Source organism: Bombina bombina, chromosome 4, assembly GCF_027579735.1.
Source record: "Bombina bombina isolate aBomBom1 chromosome 4, aBomBom1.pri, whole genome shotgun sequence".
NCBI classification, from domain to species: domain Eukaryota; kingdom Metazoa; phylum Chordata; class Amphibia; order Anura; family Bombinatoridae; genus Bombina; species Bombina bombina.
The window spans coordinates 832,702,371-832,726,732 of NC_069502.1; the positions used below are offsets into that span (position 1 = coordinate 832,702,371).

The 24,362-nt window shown below is 38.3% G+C and overlaps 1 protein-coding gene across 1 annotated transcript in view; it reads right to left on the bottom strand.

Moving 5' to 3' along the window:
- LOC128657942 (sulfotransferase 6B1-like) overlaps positions 1–24,362 on the bottom strand; it is a 193,155-nt gene that overhangs the window by 73,498 nt on the left and 95,295 nt on the right. The window contains exon 6 of the mRNA XM_053712367.1: positions 6,913–7,069. Within this exon, the coding sequence (XP_053568342.1) occupies positions 6,913–7,069 (157 nt within the window). The remainder of the gene's footprint in view (positions 1–6,912; positions 7,070–24,362) is intronic.

Genomic DNA, 24,362 nt, shown 5'->3' on the forward strand with positions numbered 1-24,362 from the left:
CTCACCCTGAGAAAGGTACTACAACTGCAGTTCCCATGGAAATAGGGACTATTAAAGGCCCACTCTCCAAGGAGGAGAAGTTAAGAAGAAGGATTTCAAACTTGTGCATGTATTGTGGGAATAAAGAACTTACTGTGTCTACCTGCCCTATCCTAAACCGTCAAAAAAGGGGTAAGATATTAGTTGTTAACCCTAAGCTTAACGTTAATCGTAAAACTCACCTTGTCAATGCATTGTCTTTACAGTGGGATCAACATCTTCTCAAGAATGAGGCAATGATTGACTCTGGTGCCTATGGGATGTTTATCGATAAAAAACTTGTATCTGTAAATAAAATACCTTGTGTGCTTAAGCAAAATCCAGTGTATGTGAAAGTTATTTTTACGGTTCCACTTATTTAAAAGGCCCAATCACTCACCATACAGTACCGTTATTAGTTACTAATGAGAATGGTCACAAGGAATATATCACGTTTGACATCATTCCAAGTTCACTACACCCCATTATTCTAGGGTTTCCATGCCTATATAAACATAACCCTGTAATAGACTGGCATAACAATACATATAGCTTTAATTCTCCCTACTGTACTTCCACATGCTTCCCTTATGTGGAGATAAAACTTGTTCAACCCCAAATACCCTCAGAGTATTCCGAATTTTCGGACGTGTTTAACCTCAAGGTGGCAGAAAATCTACCTCCCCACAGACCTTACGATTGCCCTATAGACACTAAACCGGGTACCACTATCCCTTTTGGTCGTATATTCCCCTTATCTCAAAAGGAGTTAAAACATCTCAGGGAATATTTCAATGACAATTTAAGAAAGGGATTTATTTCAGCTTCCAACTCCCCTGCTGCAGCTGGGATATTTTTTGTTACCAACAAAGATGGCTCATTACGCCCTATCATAGATTATAGAGGTCTTAATGCTATAACTATAAAGAACAGATATCAACTCCCCCTTATTCCCGAGCTGCTTGAGAGATTAACTGATGCTACTATATTTACCAAACTAGATCTGAAAGGGGCCTATAATTTAATTAGAATGAGAAAAGGAGATGAGTGGAAAACAGCGTTTAGAACTCGGTACGGTTTATTTCAATACAACGTCATGCCATTCGGCTTAACAAATCCACCTGCCACATTTCAATTTTTTATTAATGAAATATTCAAGGATTTGATGTTTGTGTAGTTATATATCTTCATGATATATTGATTTTCTCTAAAAACATCACCGAACATATAAAACACGTCAGGTGGGTTCTAACAAGGCTAAGAGAACATCGTTTATACGCCAAAGCACAGAAATGTGAATTCCACGTAAAGACAATTAAGTTCCTTGGATACATAATCACCCCTAGCGGAATCCATATGGATCCCGATAAGGTTGAAGCTGTAGTAAAATGGCCTATTCCCACCTGTTTGAAGTCTCTTCAGAGGTTCTTAGGTTTCTCCAACTTTTACAGGAGATTCATTCATGATTTTTCCACAATCATGCAACCCTTAACTAAACTCACAGGGAAACAAAAGTTAATTTGGTCTAAAGAAGCACAAGATGCGTTTGACCATTTGAAAAGAAGTTTCACAACCGCACCAGTGTTACACCTTCCGAACCCAGATTTTCTATTCACTCTTGAGGTAGATGCTTCTAACATAGGACTAGGTGCTATTCTGTCTCAACAACGGGAAGGTTCTCCAGAGCGACATCCAGTCGCCTTTTACTCCTGGCTTCTCTCTGTTGCTGAAAGAAACTATTCCGTTGGAGACCTGGAACTTTTGGCTCTAAAAAGTGCTCTCGAACACTGGAAACACTTGTTAGAAGGGACAGAAAAACCTTTCCTAGTATTAACTGATCATAAGAACTTACAATATCTGAAGAGAAATAAGACCTTATCCTCTAGACAGGAACGATAGTCACTTTTTTTTGATCGTTTTAATTTTCAGACCAGGATCAAAAAACATTCAAGCTGACGCTCTGTCACAATCACTTGTAACTCAACCTGAAAATGAAGAAGCAAAACAAATCATTCCCTCACAAGTTTCTTGCTGCAGCTACCACCTTATATGCAGACCTGAAATCAGCTCAAGAAAGGGACACCAACATACCACTTACATGTACTAAGGATACTGTGGTTATCCGTCTCTGGTCTATTTCTCCATAACCATCTTATTTACGTGCCACCAAATTTATGCACTGAATTCCTTCAACATCATCACGACTCCCCTTTATCCAGACACCAAGGTATTTCAAAACACTGGAACTTTTGACCGGACAATACTGGTGGCCGGGGTTAAAAAAAGATATATATGAATATATACAAAATTGTCAAATTTGCGCTAGAAACAAAAAAGAACATCATAAACCTTTCGGTTTGTTAAACCCTCTGCCCATACCCGATGTCCCATGGACAATGATTGTAATGGATTTCATTGTGGATTTACCACCATCTATCGGTTATACTACCATATTGGTTGTGGTGGACCATCTCACACGTTTGGCTCATTTCATACCCTTAAAGAAAATCCCCAATGCCATGACCACCGCGAATATCTTCTTCTCTAATATCGTAAGACTACATGGATTACCAGCCTCCATAGTAACCGACCGTGGAACCCAATTCACCTCAAGGTTCTGGAAAGAATTGTGTTGTCTCCTGAAGATATCTCCAAGACTGTCAACGGCATTCCATCCTCAGTCCAACGGGTTAACTGAGCACCTGAACTAGACCTTGGAACAGTACCTAAGATGTTATGTCTCACACCTCCAGGATGATTGGGCGGAATGGTTACCCTTGGCGGAATTCTCTTATAACAACTCATGCAACTCATCCACAAAGATGTCCCCCTTTTTCGCTTCTTATGGGTATCATCCATTAACCCTACCTAATACAACAACCTCCGCAACCTACCCACACATAGCGGATTACATCACTAATATTAAAGCCTCCATGTCTTTATTAAAAATGCATCTCGAGGAAGCCAAAAAGAAACAAAAACATTTTTTTGACAAAAAACATGTAACCCCTCCTTCATATAAAACAGGTGACCAAGTCTGGCTCTCTACAAAAAATCTCAAACTTAAGGTACCTTCCAAAAAACTGGCAAACCAGTTCATAGGACCTTTCAGGGTATCTAAAGTCATAAACCAAAATGCTATCAAACTAGACCTACCTCCTACACTTAGAATCCATCCCTCATTCCATGTGTCCCTAATAAAGCCTTACCTAGGAACTCGCAACCTAACTACTCAAACTGATGGGATCCCAACCTCTGTTATTGATGACCAAACGGAATATGAAGTGGAGATGATTCTCGATTCACGTCGACGCCAGAGAAAATTGGAATATTTGGTCCACTGGACAGGCTATGGAGTTGAGGAGGACTCTTGGGTCCCCCTTCGGGATATCCATGCCCCCTGCTTGCTTACTGAATTTCATAGGAAAAACCCTTCCAAGCCAGGTCCGGGAGTCCGGTAGGGCTCTTCCTGAACGGGGGGATCTGTCATGATCCTCTGTATCTTTAAGTGGACTAAACATGCCCATTTAGCACTCCCCTATTAAAGGGTAATTAGATCACCTGTTCAGTGCTTGATTATTGGATTCTGAATGCTGAGCATACTTCGTGTCAAAGTAACTCAAGTAAAGCCTAGGTATCTTTTTCAAGCTGGCTTCACTGTTTAGTTGCCCTCTCAGTTTCACAAGCCTAGCTGGACTTAAGTTCTCATACTACCAAGACTTTAATGATAAGCTGAAACCTTTCACCTCTTTCACTCGTTCTATTACAAACAAGCCACAGCCACATCAGTTGCTAGCTCAGAGCGGAGCTCCTCTGACGTCACCTTCAGCTGTTCGTCTGCAGCGTCTCCCTACTCCTCACACGCTGCCAACTTACTCTACGAGGATTATCTGCACAGCTCCTTTTTCCACTGCTACAGACAGGCTCAACCCGAAGCCTTCCCTCCGGTGGTTCAAATCAGCTGCTAGCTCTGAACGGAGCTCCTCTGACGTCACCTTCAGCTGTTGATCTGCAGCGTCTCTCTACTCCTCACACGCTGCCAAGTTCCCCAACGAGGATCAGCTGCACCGCTCCTCTTCGGCTGCCACAGACAGGCACAAACCAAATCCTTCCCTCCGGTGGTTCAGATAAACTTCAGACCGCAAGTATAAGATTTTGTATCAGTCACATTAATTACCTAAGCTGTAACTCTGCTTTAAATACGTATAAAGACTATAACGTTACCAGTAGGAATGTTTGCATACCGTTCTAGTTAACTACATCAGTGTAATGCTAAACTAAGTCTACTTGTTGCTTAGTACACTTATATCTATTAACCTCAAGGTACAGCTGCACTGTGTAACTAACCACATTATACAAAGTTGAACAAACAAGCTTATTGCTTAGATGTTAACTCCTTAAATACCGTTTTCATACCTGCTGACTTAACAAGTCTTTTGATAAGCTTGCACCTTGGATAAATATTCCTTTAAAGCAAGTGATCTCAGTGCCTAAAAAACTAACCAAATGAACTGCTTATTAGACTGAGCTTCCACACATTAACCCCATATGTGCTGGAATTCATATAAAAAGCCACAAAACCTCATATTTTGAGTATCTTAATTTGAGAATATACTGAGAATTACACAGCACGTGATACAACCAATCAGATTTTTCCTACCTTAATTCCGATTGGCTGATAGAATCCTATCAGCCAATCGGAATTCGAGGGACGCCATCTTGGATGACGTCATTTAAAGGAACCTTCATTCGTTGTTAGTCCGTCGGAAGGAGAGGATGGTTCCGCGTCGGCTGGATAGAAGATGGCTCCGCTCCGCTCCGGAAGGATGAAGATAGAAGATGCCGCCTGGATGAAGATGTCTGCCGGTCTGGATGTCCTCTTCTGCCCGGATAGGATGAAGATTTCTGCCAGTCCGGATGTCCTCTTCTGCTCTATCGGTGCCCGGCTGGGTGAACACGGCTCAAGGTAGGGAGATCTTCAAGGGGGTAGTGTTAGGTTTATTTAAGGGGGGATCGGGTGGGTTGTTATGTTGGGGGGGGATTGTATTTTTTTTTAGAGGTAAAAGAGCTGATTACTTTGGGGCAATGCCCCGCAAAAAGCCCTTTTAAGGGCTGGTAATAGAGCTGATTACTTTTGTAATTTAGTATAGGATAGGGAATTTTATTATTTTGGTGGGCTTTTTTATTTTATTAGGGGGCTTAGATTAGGTGTAATTAGATTAAAATTCTTGTAATATTTTTTTTTGTAATTTAGTGTTTGTTTTTTTTGTACTATAGTTTAGTTTATTTAATTGTATTTGAGTTTAGATAATTGTAGTTAATTTATTTAATTAATTTAATGATAGTGTATTGTTAGGTGTATTTGTAACTTAGGTTAGGATTTATTTTACAGGTCATTTTGTAATTATTTTAACTAGGTAGCTATTAAATAGTTATTAACTATTTAATAGCTATTGTACCTAGTTAAAATAAATACAAAGTTGCCTGTAAAATAAATATAAACCCTAAAATAGCTACAATGTAATTATTAATTATATTGTAGCTATATTAGGGTTTATTTTATAGGTATGTATTTATTTTTAAATAGGATTAATTTATTTAATGATAGTAATTTTAGTTTGTTATATTTAAATTATATTTAACTTAGGGGGGTGTTAGGGTTAGACTTAGGTTTAGGGGTTGATAACTTTATTATAGTAGCGGCAACGTTGGGGGTGGGAGATTAGGGGTAATAATTGTAGGTAGGTGGCGGCAATGTTAGGGAGGGCAGATTAGGGGTTAATAAAATTTATTATAGTGTTTGCGAGCCGGGAGTGCGGCGGTTTAGGGGCTTTTTTTTAACACCTGTGACCTCATAACTTTTGTGTGCAATATTTTTTTAAAATAATTTTTATTTGTGTTATTATGAGTGTGACTATACTTGTAATGTATTTTTAAAGTGTTTGTGACACTTTTTTATTTTGTGATCATGTTTACTTTCAATTCGTAATACCAGCGGTAAGCCTGATGAGTGCAAACACCCGCAATAACCCACTTATTGCTTGTGCTCCACTCATAAAGTTAATTGTCTGCTACGTTAACAGCTGAATACATTATTGGATGAAACAGATAAAGAATGAATGATTGCTTGGCCAAACAGATGTGTTCATTCGCTTGTAATGTTTGGCACCAAAAAAAGTTCAAGAAGGGGGAAAAGGAGCTATTTTGTTTGGCTAACTAGCTCTTTTGTTTGTAATGATGTACAGGGGGTCTGACAATTCATGTGCCCATTGCCCCCTGTAATATCCTGCCTTAGAATTACTATTGACTTATTTTAGGGACAGCCAGTCAGGCACTAAATGTTGTATTTTAGTCATAAGGGCTTGTCCATTCAAGCGTTAGCCTATCACAGGGAGGTAGGAGATCAGGGAAAGCTCAGACATTTTCAATCACTTTGACTAGAGCTATAGGAAATTGCAGTTGTGTGACTTCTGTGCCTCTGTGAGCTAGTCGTTGACTCAAATTCAATGAGCTAGTTGCATGTTCAGTTAGCAATGAAAGATAGGTTCTTTTAATTGTTCAAATTCTGTAATGTTAGATTTTTGTTAAAATTAGTAGTATGTATTTGCTGTTCCCATTGGAAATAATGGTAACGAATCAGAATCCAATATTTAACCAAAACGAATGCCAAAATTCCAAATGAATGCCCACATGAATAAAATTTGGACAAACCATACAGTGGGAAAAATCTGAAATACATTTATCAAACAGAACAATTATTTTTCCCATGCACATCTCTAATTATCAGCATCAGTAGTAAAAGGATACAAAAAGTAAAAACTAGCTATGTCTAATATATTATTCTAGTATTATTATTGTTATCAATAAAAATAGTAATAATTTAAGTTTGCTTACCTTTCCTAAATATAATGTTCCCAAAGTCGCCACGTGTTTCTTTGGCTTTTTTCTTCATTGATTTGAAAGTCCCTCTTTCAGCTATTTGCTTAATCTGCTCCTCCGTTAGAGATAACACATAAAAATCTGAAATCTTCCGCACAGCAGCTTCTAAATCCTTTAAAAATATGGGAAAATCAATTTCCTATAGCATATCTAGCATGGATAAAATAACTATATAGCTGGAGGCAGAATCAATTAACTTTTACTACTTAAACTGTTGATGGTGTCAGGTGGTCATCATCTGTTTATGGCCCCCCTCTGCAGTTACAGGCACATGCGAGATGGCAGAAGTTTTAACATCACCTCCGCAATCCGGTGATGCTGATAACATCACCATGCATGGGCGTGGCAAAGTCATCAGGCTGGAGACCTAAAAGTGCTCAGAAGAGCTTAAAGGGACACTGAACCCAATTTTATTTTTCCGTGATTCAGATAGAGCATGCAATTTTAAGCAACTTTCTACTCCTATTATCACATTTTCTTCATTCTCTTGGTATCTTTATTTGAAAAGCAAGAATGTAAGTTTTGATGCTGGACCATTTTTGGTGAACAACCTGGGTTGTTCTTGCTGATTGGTGGATACATTCAAGATAGCAAGAGAACAAAAAAAAATGATAATAGGAGTAAATTAGAAAGTTGCTTAAAACTGCATGCTCTATCTGAATCACGAAATAAAACAATTAGGTTCAGTGTCCCTTTAAGAGAGCTGGATGGGTGTATTTATTCAAACCTCTCAATCTCAGTTCCCTTAACCCCTTCACTACTGTTTTTTTACTATCACTCCATTTAAACAGAAATAAAGCCTTTGTTTTATTGGGGTTTTTTTGCATAAAAAGAGCATTCAGCGAATAACAGTTTAAACTAGCTATTTATTCACATAATTATCAAATTATTGTAAATGTGCCCAAAAAAGGAATTTTTTTTTTATAATATTTAAAATATTAATTATCACATGCACCAAATACCTGTGGCTTTATAACTGTAGAAAAAAATCTCAAAATTTGTTAATTGACACCTGATTCAGCTAAGACCACGTGCATTATTTTTGATAATTTAAAGGTTTCCATCTGCAGCTGTGTATATCATGTTTTAAAATGATGCAATGCGGTAACTCTTGTTTGGTATAGCAGAACTGCCCAAGTTCTCAAATTGACAACCAAAACTATATATATTTTTAAAGTAGACAATCAAATCATTGATCTAGGCACATTTAGGTATATTTCATGTTCATGAAGATGTATGCAAAAAACATCTTAAAAAAAAAATCATTAACTTTTTCAAAAACTTTTGGTTTCTCATGGAAATTATTTACGTATTACTTGTGCAGAAAAATGCTCGGATCCCCTGTGTTCAGAATTAAAAGACCATTGCTTTTGGTGATTAGAAGGCCGCTAATTGCACCTGCACACCACACTTCTCAAAGACGATTTTAGACACGTTATAACAAAGGTTGCATGGCCCATTTGGAATGACATCAAGGCTGGAATACTCAAAATTGGCCGTCAAAACTATATATATCTCTGATGAAGCGCATGTGAGCATGCGGGAAACGCGTCCGATCTAATCCTTGCACACTGTGATTGTGTCTTTCACTTACCTGCTCTAATAAACCAACATTGGCAACAGTCTTGGAGTTCCTCGTTTTCTTCAAATATTATATATACATATATATATATATATATATATATATATATATATATATATATATATATATATATATATATATATATATAGTTGTGCTTATAAGTTGACATACCCTGGCAGAATTTATGATTTCTTGGCCATTTTTCAGAGAATATGAATGATAACACAAAAACTTTTCTTTCACTCATGGTTAGTGTTTGGCTGAAGCCATTTATTATCAATCCACTGTCTTTACTCTTTTGAAATCATAATGACAACAGAAACTACCCAAATGACCCTGATCAAAAGTTTACATACCCCAGTTCTTAATACCGTGTATTGCCCCCTTTAACATCATTGACACCTTGAAGTCTTTTGTGGTATTTGTGGATGAGGCTCTTTATCTTCTCAGATGGTAAAGATGCCCATTCTTCCTGGCAAAAAGCCTCCAGTTCCTGTAAATTCTTGGGCTGTCTTGCATGAACTGCACGTTTGAGATCTCCCCAGAGTGGCTCACTTTATTCTGCTGTAGCCAATGACAGATCGACTCATGTTGGAAAGTCCAAGTACGTCCCATTTGCAGCTTCCAGGCTGATGAATGCAAATTGTCCTCCAGTATTGTTTGATAACATACTGCATTCATCTTGCCATCAATTCTGACCACATTTCCTGTGCTTTTGTAGCTCACACATCCCCAAAACATCAGTTAGTGTTTCACACTAGGAATGGTGTACCTTTCATCATAGGCCCTGTTGACTCCTCTCCAAATGTAGCGTTTATGGTTGTGACCAAAAAGCTCAATCACTCCAAATGACTTTGTGCCAGAAAGTTTGAGGCTTGTCTCTGTGCTGTTTGGCGTATTGTAAGCTGGATACTTTGTGGCATTTGCGTAGTAATGGCTTTCTTCTGGCGACTCGACCATGCAGTCCATCTTTCTTCAAGTGCCTCCTTATTGTGCATCTTGAAACAGCCACACCACATGTTTTCAGAGAGTCCTGTATTTCACCTGAAGTTATTTGTATCCCCAAAATCACCAGGGTATGTAAACTGTTGATGAGGGTCATTTGGGTAGTTTCTGTTGTCATTATGATTTAAAAAGAGTAAACATTGTTGATTGACAATAAATGCCTTCAGCCAAACACTAACCATGACTGAAAGATAAGTTTTTGTGTTATCATTCATATTCTCTGAAAAATGGCCAAGAAATCATAAATTCTGCCAGGGTATGTAAACTTATGAGCACAACTGTATATGTATATATATGTATGTATAATATATATATATATATATATATATATATATATACACACATGTACTGTATATACACACATATACATATTTTAGACACAATATATAAATACACTCACTGGCCACTTTATATGGTACAACTGTTCAATTGCTTGGTAACACAAATTGCTAATCAGCCAATCATATGGCAGCAACCCAGGCATTTAGGCATCTAGACGTGGCAAAGACGACTTGCTGAAGTTCAAACTGAGCATCAGAATGGGGAAGAAATTGGATACAATTAACTTTGAATGTGGCATGGTTGTTGGTGCCAGACGGGCTGGTCTGGTTATTTCAAAAACTGCTGAACGACTGGAATTTTCATGCATAACCATCTCTAGGGTTTACAGAGAATGGTCTGAAAAAGAGAAAATATCCAGTGAGCTGCAGTTGTGTGGGCAAAAATGCCTCGTTGATGTCAGAGGTCAGAGGAGAATGGGCAGACTGGTTTGAGATGATAGAAAGGCAACAGTAACTCAAATAATCATTTGTTACAACCAAGGTATGCAGAATACCATCTCTGAATGCACAACACATCGAACCTTGAAGCAGATGGGCTATAGCAGCAAAAGACCACACCGGGTGCCACTTCTGCCAACTAAGAACAGGAAACCGAGGCTATAATTCGCACAGGCTCACCAAAATTGGACAATAGAAGATTGGAAAAATGTTGCCTTGTCCGATGAGTCTCGATTTCAGCTGCGACATTCAGATAGTAGGGTCAGAATTTGGCATAAACAACATGAAAGCATGGATCCATCCTGCCTTGTATCAACGGTTCAGGCTGCTGCTGGTGGTGGTGTAATGGTGTGGAGGATATTTTCTTGGCACACTTTGGGCTCCTTAGTACCAATTGAGCATCGTTTAAATGCCATGGCCTACCTGAGTATTGTTGCTGACCATGTCCATCCCTTTATGACTACAGTGTACCCATCTTCTGATGGCTACTTACAGCAGAATAATGCACCATTGTCACAAAGCTCAAATCATCTCAAACTGGTTTCCTAATAAAGTGGCCGGTGAGTGTGTGTGTGTATATATATATATATATATATATATATATATATATATACAGTTGTGCTCATAAGTTTACATACCCTGGCAGAATTTATGATTTCTTGGCCATTTTTCAGAGTGGCTCAATAATATTGAAGTCTGGAGACTGAGATGGCCACTCCAGAACCTTCACTTTATTCTGTTGTAGCCAATGACAGGTCGACTTGGCCTTCTGTTTAGGATCATTGTCATGTAGGAATGTCCAAGTACGTCCCATGCGCAGCTTCTGGGTTGATGAATGCAAATTTTCCTCCAGTATTTTTTGATAACATACTGCATTCATCTTGCCATCAATTCTGACCACATTTCCTGTGCCTTTGAAGCTCACACATCCCCAACACTTCAGAGTAGGAATGATGTACCTTTCATCATAGGCCTTGTTGACTTCTCTCCAAATGTAGCGTTTATGGTTGTAGCCAAAAAGCTAAATATTGGTCTCATCACTTCAAATGGCTTTGTGCCAGAAGGTTTGAGGCTTGTCTCTGTGCTGTTTGGCGTGTTGCAAGCGGGATACTTTGTGGCATTTGGGTAGTAATGACTTTCTCCTGGTGACTCGACCATGCAGCCCATCTTTCTTCAAGTGCCTCCTTATTGTGCATCTTGAAACAGCCACACCACATGTTTTCAGAGAGTCCTGTATTTAACCTGAAGTTATTTGTGGGTTTTTCTTTGCATCCTGAACATATTTCCTGGCAGTTGTGGCTGAAATTTTAGTTTCTCTACCTGAACGTGGTTTGGTTTCAACAGAACCCCTCATTTTCCACTTCTTGATTAGAGTTTGGACACTGCTGATTCGCATTCTCAATTTCTTGGATATCTTTTTATATTCCTTTCCTGTTTTATATAGTTCAACTACCTTATGTAAACTTATGAGCACAACTGTATGTATATATATATATATATATATATATATATATATACACACACACACATTATAGCCCTTTCCAGTCAAACACCTTGACAAACACCTAATGCTGAAAAACTGTACCTCACCTGCAGGGCAGCCCTTAAAATATATATTGCACCTTTGAATGTTTCCCAATTAAAATGCAGGTTACTCCCCTGGAACACCCAGCAAACTCCCACCAAATGCTCATCGCTATGTCATGTCTGTGATCTACCTTACTAATAAAAATCATAAATTCTGCCAGGGTATGTAAACTTATGAGCACAACTGTATATGTATATATATGTATGTATAATATATATATATATATATATATATATACACACATGTACTGTATATACACACATATACATATTTTAGACACAATATATAAATACACTCACTGGCCACTTTATATGGTACAACTGTTCAATTGCTTGGTAACACAAATTGCTAATCAGCCAATCATATGGCAGCAACCCAGGCATTTAGGCATCTAGACGTGGCAAAGACGACTTGCTGAAGTTCAAACTGAGAATCAGAATGGGGAAGAAATTGGATACAATTAACTTTGAATGTGGCATGGTTGTTGGTGCCAGACGGGCTGGTCTGGTTATTTCAAAAACTGCTGAACGACTGGAATTTTCATGCATAACCATCTCTAGGGTTTACAGAGAATGGTCTGAAAAAGAGAAAATATCCAGTGAGCTGCAGTTGTGTGGGCAAAAATGCCTCGTTGATGTCAGAGGTCAGAGGAGAATGGGCAGACTGGTTTGAGATGATAGAAAGGCAACAGTAACTCAAATAATCATTTGTTACAACCAAGGTATGCAGAATACCATCTCTGAATGCACAACACATCGAACCTTGAAGCAGATGGGCTATAGCAGCAAAAGACCACACCGGGTGCCACTTCTGCCAACTAAGAACAGGAAACCGAGGCTATAATTCGCACAGGCTCACCAAAATTGGACAATAGAAGATTGGAAAAATGTTGCCTTGTCCGATGAGTCTCGATTTCAGCTGCGACATTCAGATAGTAGGGTCAGAATTTGGCATAAACAACATGAAAGCATGGATCCATCCTGCCTTGTATCAACGGTTCAGGCTGCTGCTGGTGGTGGTGTAATGGTGTGGAGGATATTTTCTTGGCACACTTTGGGCTCCTTAGTACCAATTGAGCATCGTTTAAATGCCATGGCCTACCTGAGTATTGTTGCTGACCATGTCCATCCCTTTATGACTACAGTGTACCCATCTTCTGATGGCTACTTACAGCAGAATAATGCACCATTGTCACAAAGCTCAAATCATCTCAAACTGGTTTCCTAATAAAGTGGCCGGTGAGTGTGTGTGTGTATATATATATATATATATATATATATATACAGTTGTGCTCATAAGTTTACATACCCTGGCAGAATTTATGATTTCTTGGCCATTTTTCAGAGTGGCTCAATAATATTGAAGTCTGGAGACTGAGATGGCCACTCCAGAACCTTCACTTTATTCTGTTGTAGCCAATGACAGGTCGACTTGGCCTTCTGTTTAGGATCATTGTCATGTAGGAATGTCCAAGTACGTCCCATGCGCAGCTTCTGGGTTGATGAATGCAAATTTTCCTCCAGTATTTTTTGATAACATACTGCATTCATCTTGCCATCAATTCTGACCACATTTCCTGTGCCTTTGAAGCTCACACATCCCCAACACTTCAGAGTAGGAATGATGTACCTTTCATCATAGGCCTTGTTGACTTCTCTCCAAATGTAGCGTTTATGGTTGTAGCCAAAAAGCTAAATATTGGTCTCATCACTTCAAATGGCTTTGTGCCAGAAGGTTTGAGGCTTGTCTCTGTGCTGTTTGGCGTGTTGCAAGCGGGATACTTTGTGGCATTTGGGTAGTAATGACTTTCTCCTGGTTACTCGACCATGCAGCCCATCTTTCTTCAAGTGCCTCCTTATTGTGCATCTTGAAACAGCCACACCACATGTTTTCAGAGAGTCCTGTATTTAACCTGAAGTTATTTGTGGGTTTTTCTTTGCATCCTGAACATATTTCCTGGCAGTTGTGGCTGAAATTTTAGTTTCTCTACCTGAACGTGGTTTGGTTTCAACAGAACCCCTCATTTTCCACTTCTTGATTAGAGTTTGGACACTGCTGATTCGCATTCTCAATTTCTTGGATATCTTTTTATATTCCTTTCCTGTTTTATATAGTTCAACTACCTTATGTAAACTTATGAGCACAACTGTATGTATATATATATATATATATATATATATATATATATATATATACACACACACACATTATAGCCCTTTCCAGTCAAACACCTTGACAAACACCTAATGCTGAAAAACTGTACCTCACCTGCAGGGCAGCCCTTAAAATATATATTGCACCTTTGAATGTTTCCCAATTAAAATGCAGGTTACTCCCCTGGAACACCCAGCAAACTCCCACCAAATGCTCATCGCTATGTCATGTCTGTGATCTACCTTACTAATAAAAAATAAAAACCTTCCTATTAAAACTATAGGAGCCATTACGATACATGTACAGGTATATACAATGTTTCATGTATATGCATTTTCTGGTATAATGCATATTATTGTTATTATTGTTTTTTGTAATTGTTGTTTTTTACGTGTTCTTTTTGTTTTAAAACAATAATAATATATTATAAAAGTCATAAAGGTATATCAAAACAGAAAAATATTGGTACCTTAAAATGCAATGTTTATGTACAAAAGAGCTTTAGTACACAATATTCACCTCAGATTTTTTATGAATTACCTTTCTATGCTTATATGTGAACTAGATAAATTAAATACAGTAATGTAGACTAGACAGACATAGTACAAAAGAGATGGAAAAATGACTAAATTCAAAACTGGACAAAGGTAACTTGTAGAAATATATAATAAAGGTCTATGGTAAATTCACAAGTTAGCTAGAGTAAGGACTAGAGGTAAGTGATGCAGTCATCCTTATGGGGATATTTATCAATGGTCTGTAGGACCTGATCCGACAGTGTGGATCAGGTCCGACAGACCTCGCTGAATGCGGAGAGCAATACGCTTTCTGTATTCAGCATTGCACTAGCAGCTCTTGTGAGCTGCTGGTGCAACGCCGCCCCACTGCAGACTTGCAGCCAATCGGCTGCCAGCAGGGGGGTGTCAATCAACCCGGTCGTACTCGATCGGGTTGAATTGTGGTGATTTCTGTCCACCATCTCAGAGCAGGCAGACAGGTTATGGAGCAGCGGTCTTTAGAAACACAGGCCCACAAGCTCCTTCCGGAGCTTGATAAATGGGCCTCCTAGAGTCTGTAATATAGAGGACCTACGCTTCCTTCTAAAATATTATAGGTTACTCTTGGACCTTAAAGGGACACTGAACTCAATTTTTTTCTTTCATGATTCAGATAGAGCATGCAAATTTAAGCAACTTTCTAATTGACTCCTATCCTCAATTTTTTTATTCTCTTGGTATCTTTATTTGAAAAGCAAGAATGTACGTTTAGAAGGACCATTTTTGGTGAACAACCTGGGTTGTTCTTGCTAATTGGTGGATAAATTCACCCAGTAATAAACAAATGCTGTCCAGGGTTCCTGAACCAAAAATTGACTGGCTCCTTAGCTATGATGCCTTCTTTTTCAAATAAAGATAGCAAGAAAATGAAGAAAAATTAATAATAGGAGTACATTAGAAAGCTGCTTAAAATTACATGCCCTATCTGAATCATGAAAGAAAAAATTTGGGTTCAGTATCCCTTTAATGTTTACATAAAAAAGAAAAAGCTAGGAGGGAGCGTAAGCAAGCAAGTCTGTTTAATAATGTTGAGTTAGCTTGCAATTAAGTGGCTTGCCCTTAATTATTTGAAGCAACAGAAAAGAGATTAACCCCAATGAAACAAGCGACCACTTCTAGGTCTAACAATATATAATTATGAAACAGGGGGCATTATATATAGTTGAGTAAGGGGTCGTTCACAGACCTCAAATTTTATGTATGAAAGTATGATTAAACTAGCGGTCTTTGCATGATAAACCACATATTGAGCCTCCGGGCAAAGTTACAAAAAGTGCCAAGGTACATTAGTTAGAGGGGGGGGAGGGATAGAACAGGAGGTAGCTGTGTATAATGATTAATAATGAGAAATAAAACAATATTTCAGAACTCAAGTTTGGACTATAGTGTCTATTCTATTTGTAAATCTTTAGAAATCATATCGCAGAAAAACATATAGATAACAAGGCACAGCTTGTGATCTGCAAGCAGAAAAGCTAACCTCCTACAATAAAGTGTAGTTATGTATAGTACGCATGGGGCACCCCCTCGGCCGCTGATAGTATAGCCACACAAAGCAAGTAAATGAGAGGTGTAAAATTGCCTTTGTTTTAAGGCTAAGCTATAAGCAGAGCTGGCTATATTATTGTAGAATAACAGCTGTGTGGTGTTATGATAATCTGCATAAATGAAACTGATCCTTGTCAAATCGCTTTTCATTTCCTGTTCCTGGGAGAGAAGGAATATGTAATATTTGAGAAGGTTCAGACCCTTACAAATGGGTATTGTCTACACAAACAAAGTTCCAGGAGGAAACAGGCTAATTGAGGATATGTGACTGGGTTGTCTAATAAAGAAAAAAAAGTATATGGTGCCTGAAAGATATCCAACTTTTCATTATAATACAGAAGGCAACAGTACATGTACAGCTACAGGTTACTAATATGGGAGACTTATGTAGGCTACGTATATGTTTGGGATTAACATGGTACAGTCAACAGTAGCAAGAAAAGTCAATACAATACTGAAATGTTAATGTAGCTTTACAGCTTAATCATAAATGTATAATATGCTATGGAAAAGAAACATACTTTTGTGTTATTGACCGTGCTCAGCATATGTGTGCCAGTCTATATCCATACCATACTGTAGCAATGGTTTTAGAACATATAATAGAAATGCTGTGACTATCCCATTCCAGTTCTCTCAAACGTAAAATCAATGTGATTAAAGTCTATATCGATGAGAAAGGGCAGGGAGGTCTTCCAGTCCAAACAACAGTAAAACCTAGAGTATGGACAGTAGAGGGAGATATGAATGTTACCTTGCAATGTATATTACAAGTGTTGGGGCCAGGGGCGTATTTAGGTTTTGTGCTGCCCTAGGCACTCAAAATTCTGCTGCCCCCCCACCCCACCCCAGGTTTAAGGCCTTTTTTTAGACATAATATTTTTGGGGCAGGGTGTAAAAAAATAAAAAAATAATGTCTTTTTAAGTAGATGTTCACCAGGGCTTGCATTCACTCTGGTCACACACACACACACAAATATATATATATATATATATATATATATATATATATATATATATATATATATATATATATATAGACATTATTTTGCAAGTCAGATGAATAGAGTGTTTATATCAGAAAAAATATCCTTCACTGTATGATAGTTTGTCAGTAGGTAGTTGTTTAACCTTAAACATCTTCTTTGGAGATTGACAGTTATTAAAGCAAAATATCTGCTTGGATAAATATGTAATGAATATACAAACTGGCCTTTAAAAGTACTTAAAAAATACAACAGTAGTTATGATAGGTTTAGGAATTGTATCCTAGGGGATAAAGTCACATGATACAATCATAATAAAGTATATACTTGTATTGTTTCTGAATGTATTAAATGCATACAGCATATTTTCAGTTGTGTTTTAAGTCACATAGTTGTATAGATTCAGCAATAAATACTTATTCTTTGCATGTATGACAGATAGACAAACAGTAAAAGTACAAGTATTTAGTGACTAATCCGTTTAAGTATTTTAATGCCTAATGAAGATGTATTGAAGGGAGAAAGGCATATGCTGTTTCACAGTGGTCACGTTGTAGTGCACACTGCACTGTGTAGTCTGTGTGAGTCTCAATCACGCGGTGGAGCCAGGAAGAATACCGCATTCCCTCTCAGTCCAGGCCAGGCTGCGCAAGTGCGCTCCGCCTCCACTGTCACCACGTCATGCGCACCCACATACAATCCCATAGGATAGCAATAGCCGTGCCAGCCATTTAAGTCATTAGTAATTGGTTGATTTAGCCACCCAGCCCTGAGTTCAGTAGAGTGGCCCTAGGGACTCAAAATTCTGCTGCCCCTTAAAAATCTGCTGCCCTAGGCACCGGCCTTGTTGGCCTATGCCTTAATACGACCCTGGTTGGGGCTATAAGGATCTATCTCAGCCTTTAGGTGTTGTTTGAGTTCGACACTAGTCCCCTTCATTGCCGCATGTGTGTTTTCCATTTTAGGTTTAATCACAGAGGTGCGCCATTTCAGCTTGATACTTAAATTACTTACACAGCTGGGATAGAAATCATTACATCGACCAGGAGTCGATACAGCAGCAAGTGAAGTGGGTGTATCTCCTTCTTCAACTTGTGATCCAAGATGGTGTCGGTTATTATCCTCAAGTACAGTCGAGGTTAATGCTATCATTAGTGATCAAACCCAAAAGGAGCTCATCTATCTATAGGGTAAGGCTTTGAAAATTATCTTCAAGGAGTCAAAGTACACAAGACTTCCATCTGTCTAGCGATGTTGTGTCACACATAATGTTAGAATAGGTAGGCTCCGGTACTGCTGTTCTTTGTGTACTCTCAAGATGGCGGCTCCCATCCTGCGGGATTAATGAGGCAGTTCTTCAGGGTATAGTTACTTTTAAGTTCTTAATGAAATGTTTCAAACTGCAAGGTATTTTGACACGTCCGACCGATTCAGTAGTTGGCTCCGCCCCCCCTACTGACTTTTATAACAAGTTTATATAACTAAAAATAAATATTACTGTTTTATTTTTTTAAAAGAGCATGCAAAAAAAAACCCAAAGAAAAATAAAAAAATTGTAATGATATGCACTACATTTCAAAATGCAAAGTAATGAAACATTTATTTATACATATAACATCCATCACCCCCACCAAAATAAACCCCCTACACTATTAACCCCCTAACAGCAAACAACCACCTCCACAATGTAACCCCTAAACCCCCCAAAAAAATATCTTTAAATAAACTTCCCCTGAGAAGGGCATTTGTTGGGCAGTGCCCTACAATAATCTTAAAAAAATCCTATGCTAAAAAAACCTATCTGGCAAAAAAGTATGTCCAGAACCCCATAGTTGGTGCTCACCAAACTTTAATCCCGCTCATTACGGAGGCAGCTACAGGTCCATGGCGGTTCTCCTCTAGGGCTGTCCTCCGATGTGTCTTCTTCTATCCGATGCTTCTTCTTTTCTTCTGATCTTCTATCTGAAGGTTTTTCTTATCTTCTGATCTTCCGTCCGATGTCCTCTTCATACTGTCACCGCAGCTCACTGAAGCTTGAATTCGAAATTCCCCTTATACTGTAAAAAGATACAGTATATATATTCTATAGATTACTTAGAATAGAGTTATTGAAGCTATTGAGGTATTGTTCGTTCTTGGTTGAGCGCTTCTGCTTCTTGTTCATATGTAAAATATGACTCTTGAGGTCTCCATAAGGGCCAGATAATCTAAAGTTCTCTGGGCTGGTGAGGGACAGTCTACACCAAAAAGTTTTCTTACTTAAAAAGATAGATAATCCCTTTATTACCCATTCCCCGTTTTTGCATAACCAACACAGTTATATTAATATACTTTTTACCTCTGTGATTACCTCGTATCTAAGCCTCTGCAGACAGCCTCCTTATCTAAGTGCTTTTGACAGACATGCAGTGTAGTCATTCAGTGAAGACTCCTAAATAACTTCACGGGTGTGAGCACAATGTTATCTATATGACACACATGAAATAACACTGTCTAACCTTGAAAAACTTTCAAAATGCTCTGAGCTAAGAGGCGGTTTTCAACGGTTTAGAAATCAGTTTGAGCCTAGCTAGGTTTAGCTTTTCAAAAATACCACCAAGGGAACAAAGCAAATTTAATGATAAAAGTGAATTGGAAAGTTGTTTAAAATTGCATGCCCTATCTGAATCATGAAAGTTTAGTTTTGACTTTACTGTCCCTTTAAAGAATGCTCACCATTACTTCTATTTTCCTGCTGGAATTATTTAAAGCCACTTTTTACCCTGAAAACAGTGTGTCTTGTTAAGGGGTATATACTGTATTTTCATATGGGGAGGAGATGCATACATTATTATTATTATTATCATTTATTTGTATAGCGCCGCCAAATTCTGTAGCGCTGGGTATTACAGAAGTGCCCAATAAAGGTGCATCAAATTTCATAACAAAATTCTTCACCAAAAATAGTATTTTATCAAAAACTTAAAAATTGTTTGTAAATTACACAGGAATAAATTGTATTAAATATGCATAGAGCAAAAATTACTACTGTAAGATGCTATTTGTAGAAAGCAGCAGAAAGTGATTTATTTTATATTGGCTGCAGGATTTAATTTTTAAAGTGCACCCCCTGCTAACTGTTCTCTACAGAGTGGTGTCCCTTTAGAGCAAGCTCCATTGCTTTCAACAGTAGACATCTCTTCACTAGCAGATAGTGATAATAGTGGCGCACCAAGGCACCATTGCGAGGGTCGGCGTAAAAAAAACTGTTCTGAACTTGTGACGTTTAGATCATTGGGCCCAAAGTACCATGGTGGAAACTCACTGCCCAGTGTGCCCAGAGGGATATGGCTACACCTCATTGATAATGGCCAAAGAAAGCTGAAACGAGGAATCATGTTCCTCGTTCAGAGAAGGATTGTCTGATATCATGGGGCTGAACTGACCTGTATAGGCGGGATCATACTGATATACTACAGGAAAGTTCGTCTGGGCACAAAAAGGCTGTACCCAGGTGTCAATTTGCCAGAGAACAAGCTATTGAGCTATTGGCATCTATTTATCAAGCCGTCAACTTACTTGCATTCAATGGCACCAATACGCTCGCCTAAGATCGCCTAACATCGCTGCCACAGACCTGAATACGTTCTACAAAGTTACCAAAAAAGCTGTCAAAAAGGTGCGATGAGCAGCGGACTGTTGTTAACTAACAGTCATCGATCTCGCTGCTCTTCGGATTTTTCACAGCTTTATTGGTACCCTGTCACTAAACACCCACACTATACTATACTGTTTACCCCCTATCCCGCCGCTCCCGGAGCCCACTGCAACTCTAATAAATGTGTTAACCCCTAAAAACAGCCGCTCACGGACCTAAATAAAGTGTTTAACCCCTAAACCACCGTTCCCAGACCCCGCCGCAACTAAATACAATTATTAACCCCTAAACCGCCGCTACCGAAGCCCACCGCCACATACATTATACTTATTAACCCCTAATCTTCCGCCCCTACACCGCCGCCACCTACATTATATTTAGTAACCCCTAATCTGCCCCCCTACACCGCAGCCACCTACATTATATTTATTAACCCCTAATCTGCCCCCCTACACCGCCGCCACCTACATTATATTTATTAACTCCTAATCTGCCCCCCACACCGCCGCCACCTACCTACATTTATTAACCCCTAATCTGCCGCCCCCAACGTCGCCGCCACTATATTAAATTTATTAACCACTAAACCTAAGTCTAACCCTAACACCCCCTAACAAATATAATTTAAATAAATCTAAATAAATATTACTATCATTAAATAAATTATTCCTATTTAAAACTAAATACTTACCTATAAAATAAACCCTAAGATAGCTACAATATAACTAATATTTACATTTTAGCTATCTTACGGCTAGATTACGAGTCTTGCGTTAGCCTTAAAAAGCAGCGTTAAGGAGTCCTAACACTGCTTTTTAATGCCCGCTGGTATTACGAGTCAGGCAGGTACAGGTGTACCGCTCACTTTTTTTCCGCGATTTTAGCATACCACAATCCCCTTACGTCGATTGCGTATCCTATCTTTTTTTTTTTTTTAAATATATAAGAGCTTTATTAAAAATGGCCAGCAAATATTTCTGTAGAACAGGTTACAAATAAATATAAAATGGTTCTTGAGTGTAAAGGTTCAAATTAAATAAAATAAAATTATGTAATACATATTTATCTTAAATGGTTTTAACAAATGTATTGTAGATATATCTTATAGGCAAACATCTCAGAATACTTTACATTATTTTAGAGTCAAAGAAAATATTTATATAAAACACACACACACTTAATTTTTTTTTATATATATATATATATATATATATATATATATATATATATATATATATATATATATATATATATATATATATATATATATACGCACACATACACACAGCTACAGTTTAAGTTTGAAGAAAGTTTCTGTATAAATTTCAATTTTCTGAAAGTGCAACACACCAAGATCTGGATTGGCACAGATCTCAGTGTGTTGAACATTCACAAGAATAAATCTGACTCCAAAAAAGGAGCTAAAATGCCATGAGTGTCCACCTTCTTCTGCATTCGGATCCTAATTGAAGATCCAAATGCACATGTCTACTAGTGACTACAAAACTTTTTTTTTTACAAACATTCCATTCAAATAAAATTTGGGTTTGTGGCCAGTTCAGGAAATTTAGCATGCATATAGGTTTTGACTTGATCTAATGCCTTTTGGTAATTTGAAGTTTGTAACTTTTATTATTTTATGGTATTTCATACAGATAAGCTTTTGTTTTGCAACATTCCACATTCAGTTGCTCAGTTATGACACCACCTGACACAACAACTAGAGTGCCTCTTCAGCACATTATTATCAATGTAGCTGCAATACAGGAGTCATCAGTGCTGAGTTCACACTTTACTGTGTGCTGTACTGTACTCTCATAGTAGTTCACTAAAATCTTATGAGATTACACAGTAAACTTCTATAAATTAAAGAGGGAAATAAAGTAACTGTGTTGCACATGCCAGATGCATAGTCTTGCAAGTCCTGGGGCATGCGTCCTGATTGGATACTTAGGGGCATATTTATCAAGCTCCATATAGAGCTTGAGGCCCCTTTTTTTTTTAACTTATATTTTTTCTTGAGGTTCAGTTCAGGTTGCATATGCCAGAAAACATACAAAATGCATTTGTCTATAAACAAGGAAAAGGAACAGAAAAACTAATAAAAGAAACATTACATAATCACATGCTAAATGTCAATATGATTACAATACATAACTCCTGCTGTCAAATCTTTATACCCCCCAACTATCATCTGAGGCCACTCTTGGACCTCCTAACATTCTAAGCAAATTTATGAAATGGGAGGTAGTCATGTATCGTAGGAGACCACTTATGGGTCTCAATTAAGGAACCTCAGTGTATTTTTCTTGTGCATAACTATATGTCCCAGGGGCTGGAACTTCTAAAAAGGATAGATATGATATGATAACCTATAGGGTGGGAGGGGAGTATTTGTAATATGTAGGTCCACTCTTGGAACAGATATATAAATGAAATCAATAGGGACTAAAATAATACTAAACCAGCACCATCAGGAGTAATAGAATGGTAATAAACTTTGATTAAACAACTGTAAGTGGCAAAAAACAGAGAACAATGTAACTGCCCAATAGAAGGGAATTGTGTTTTAAAATCTTAGAACAGTTCTAGTGAGATCTGAAAATTTGGGTAATCATAGTTATGAATCAGGGACTTAAACAGAATATGAAGTCATTCCGAACAAACTTACAGGATCTCTAAGCATCAGACTCGATAATCCCGGTAAGGGACAATATACTGAAGGGTGGGAGGGAACAGACACACACATATCAAACAGATTCACTGTCAGCTCAGCGATAACTGAACATTTCTAAAAAGCAGTTCTTATAATTGATTAACAGTGGTCCATCGAACAGGTATTGCTTACACCAGGCTGCTGTATAGGCTTAGGATGCGTGTTTTATCGTACTTAATAGTATACTTTCCACCTAAATGATAGAGAATAATACACATAGCTGGAAGCAATCAATCCCACTCCAATTTGTCCCCTCCATTAGGCAGATCAGCCGACTCCGACTTTGGAAGCTCTTAGGCATGCTGCGATAGGGAAAAGGCTACTCCGTACATCCAGGGCAAGCGGTACATTACCACATTTAGATCCGATGTAGCTCGAAGACTGCATACATGGGCCCACTACTTTTCGGCTGCTCTGTGACCTCAGTATGGCAGGCTGTAAGTTCTGAGTTATGTCCGTTTCCTCCCGGCTTATTAAAGAGCCAGCAATCTGCCCCAGTAAGGGATAGTATGATCTGTGGAGCCGGTCACCATTCTTCAGCAGAACTCTGGTGTCGAGTCTGTCACCCTCAGTCACAAACTGCACATTGCCCTTCACATCTGTCTCACACATTATACGCCCAATTAGATTCATGGACACTCCATGGCGACTTTGCGGCTGTGATGTGATAGGTTGGGGAGCCTGGGATATCTCTAGTCCGGTACTTCTGGCCAAGGTGTCATGCCGCTTTTCCGATACCCCCCTACTATGTCCATAAAACATGTCGCCAACATTCAATGGATCTGTACGTCCGGTACTGCTATCTTCCGCCGCCAACAGTAAATCACCTCTCACATCTGTTTCATGTGTTAAG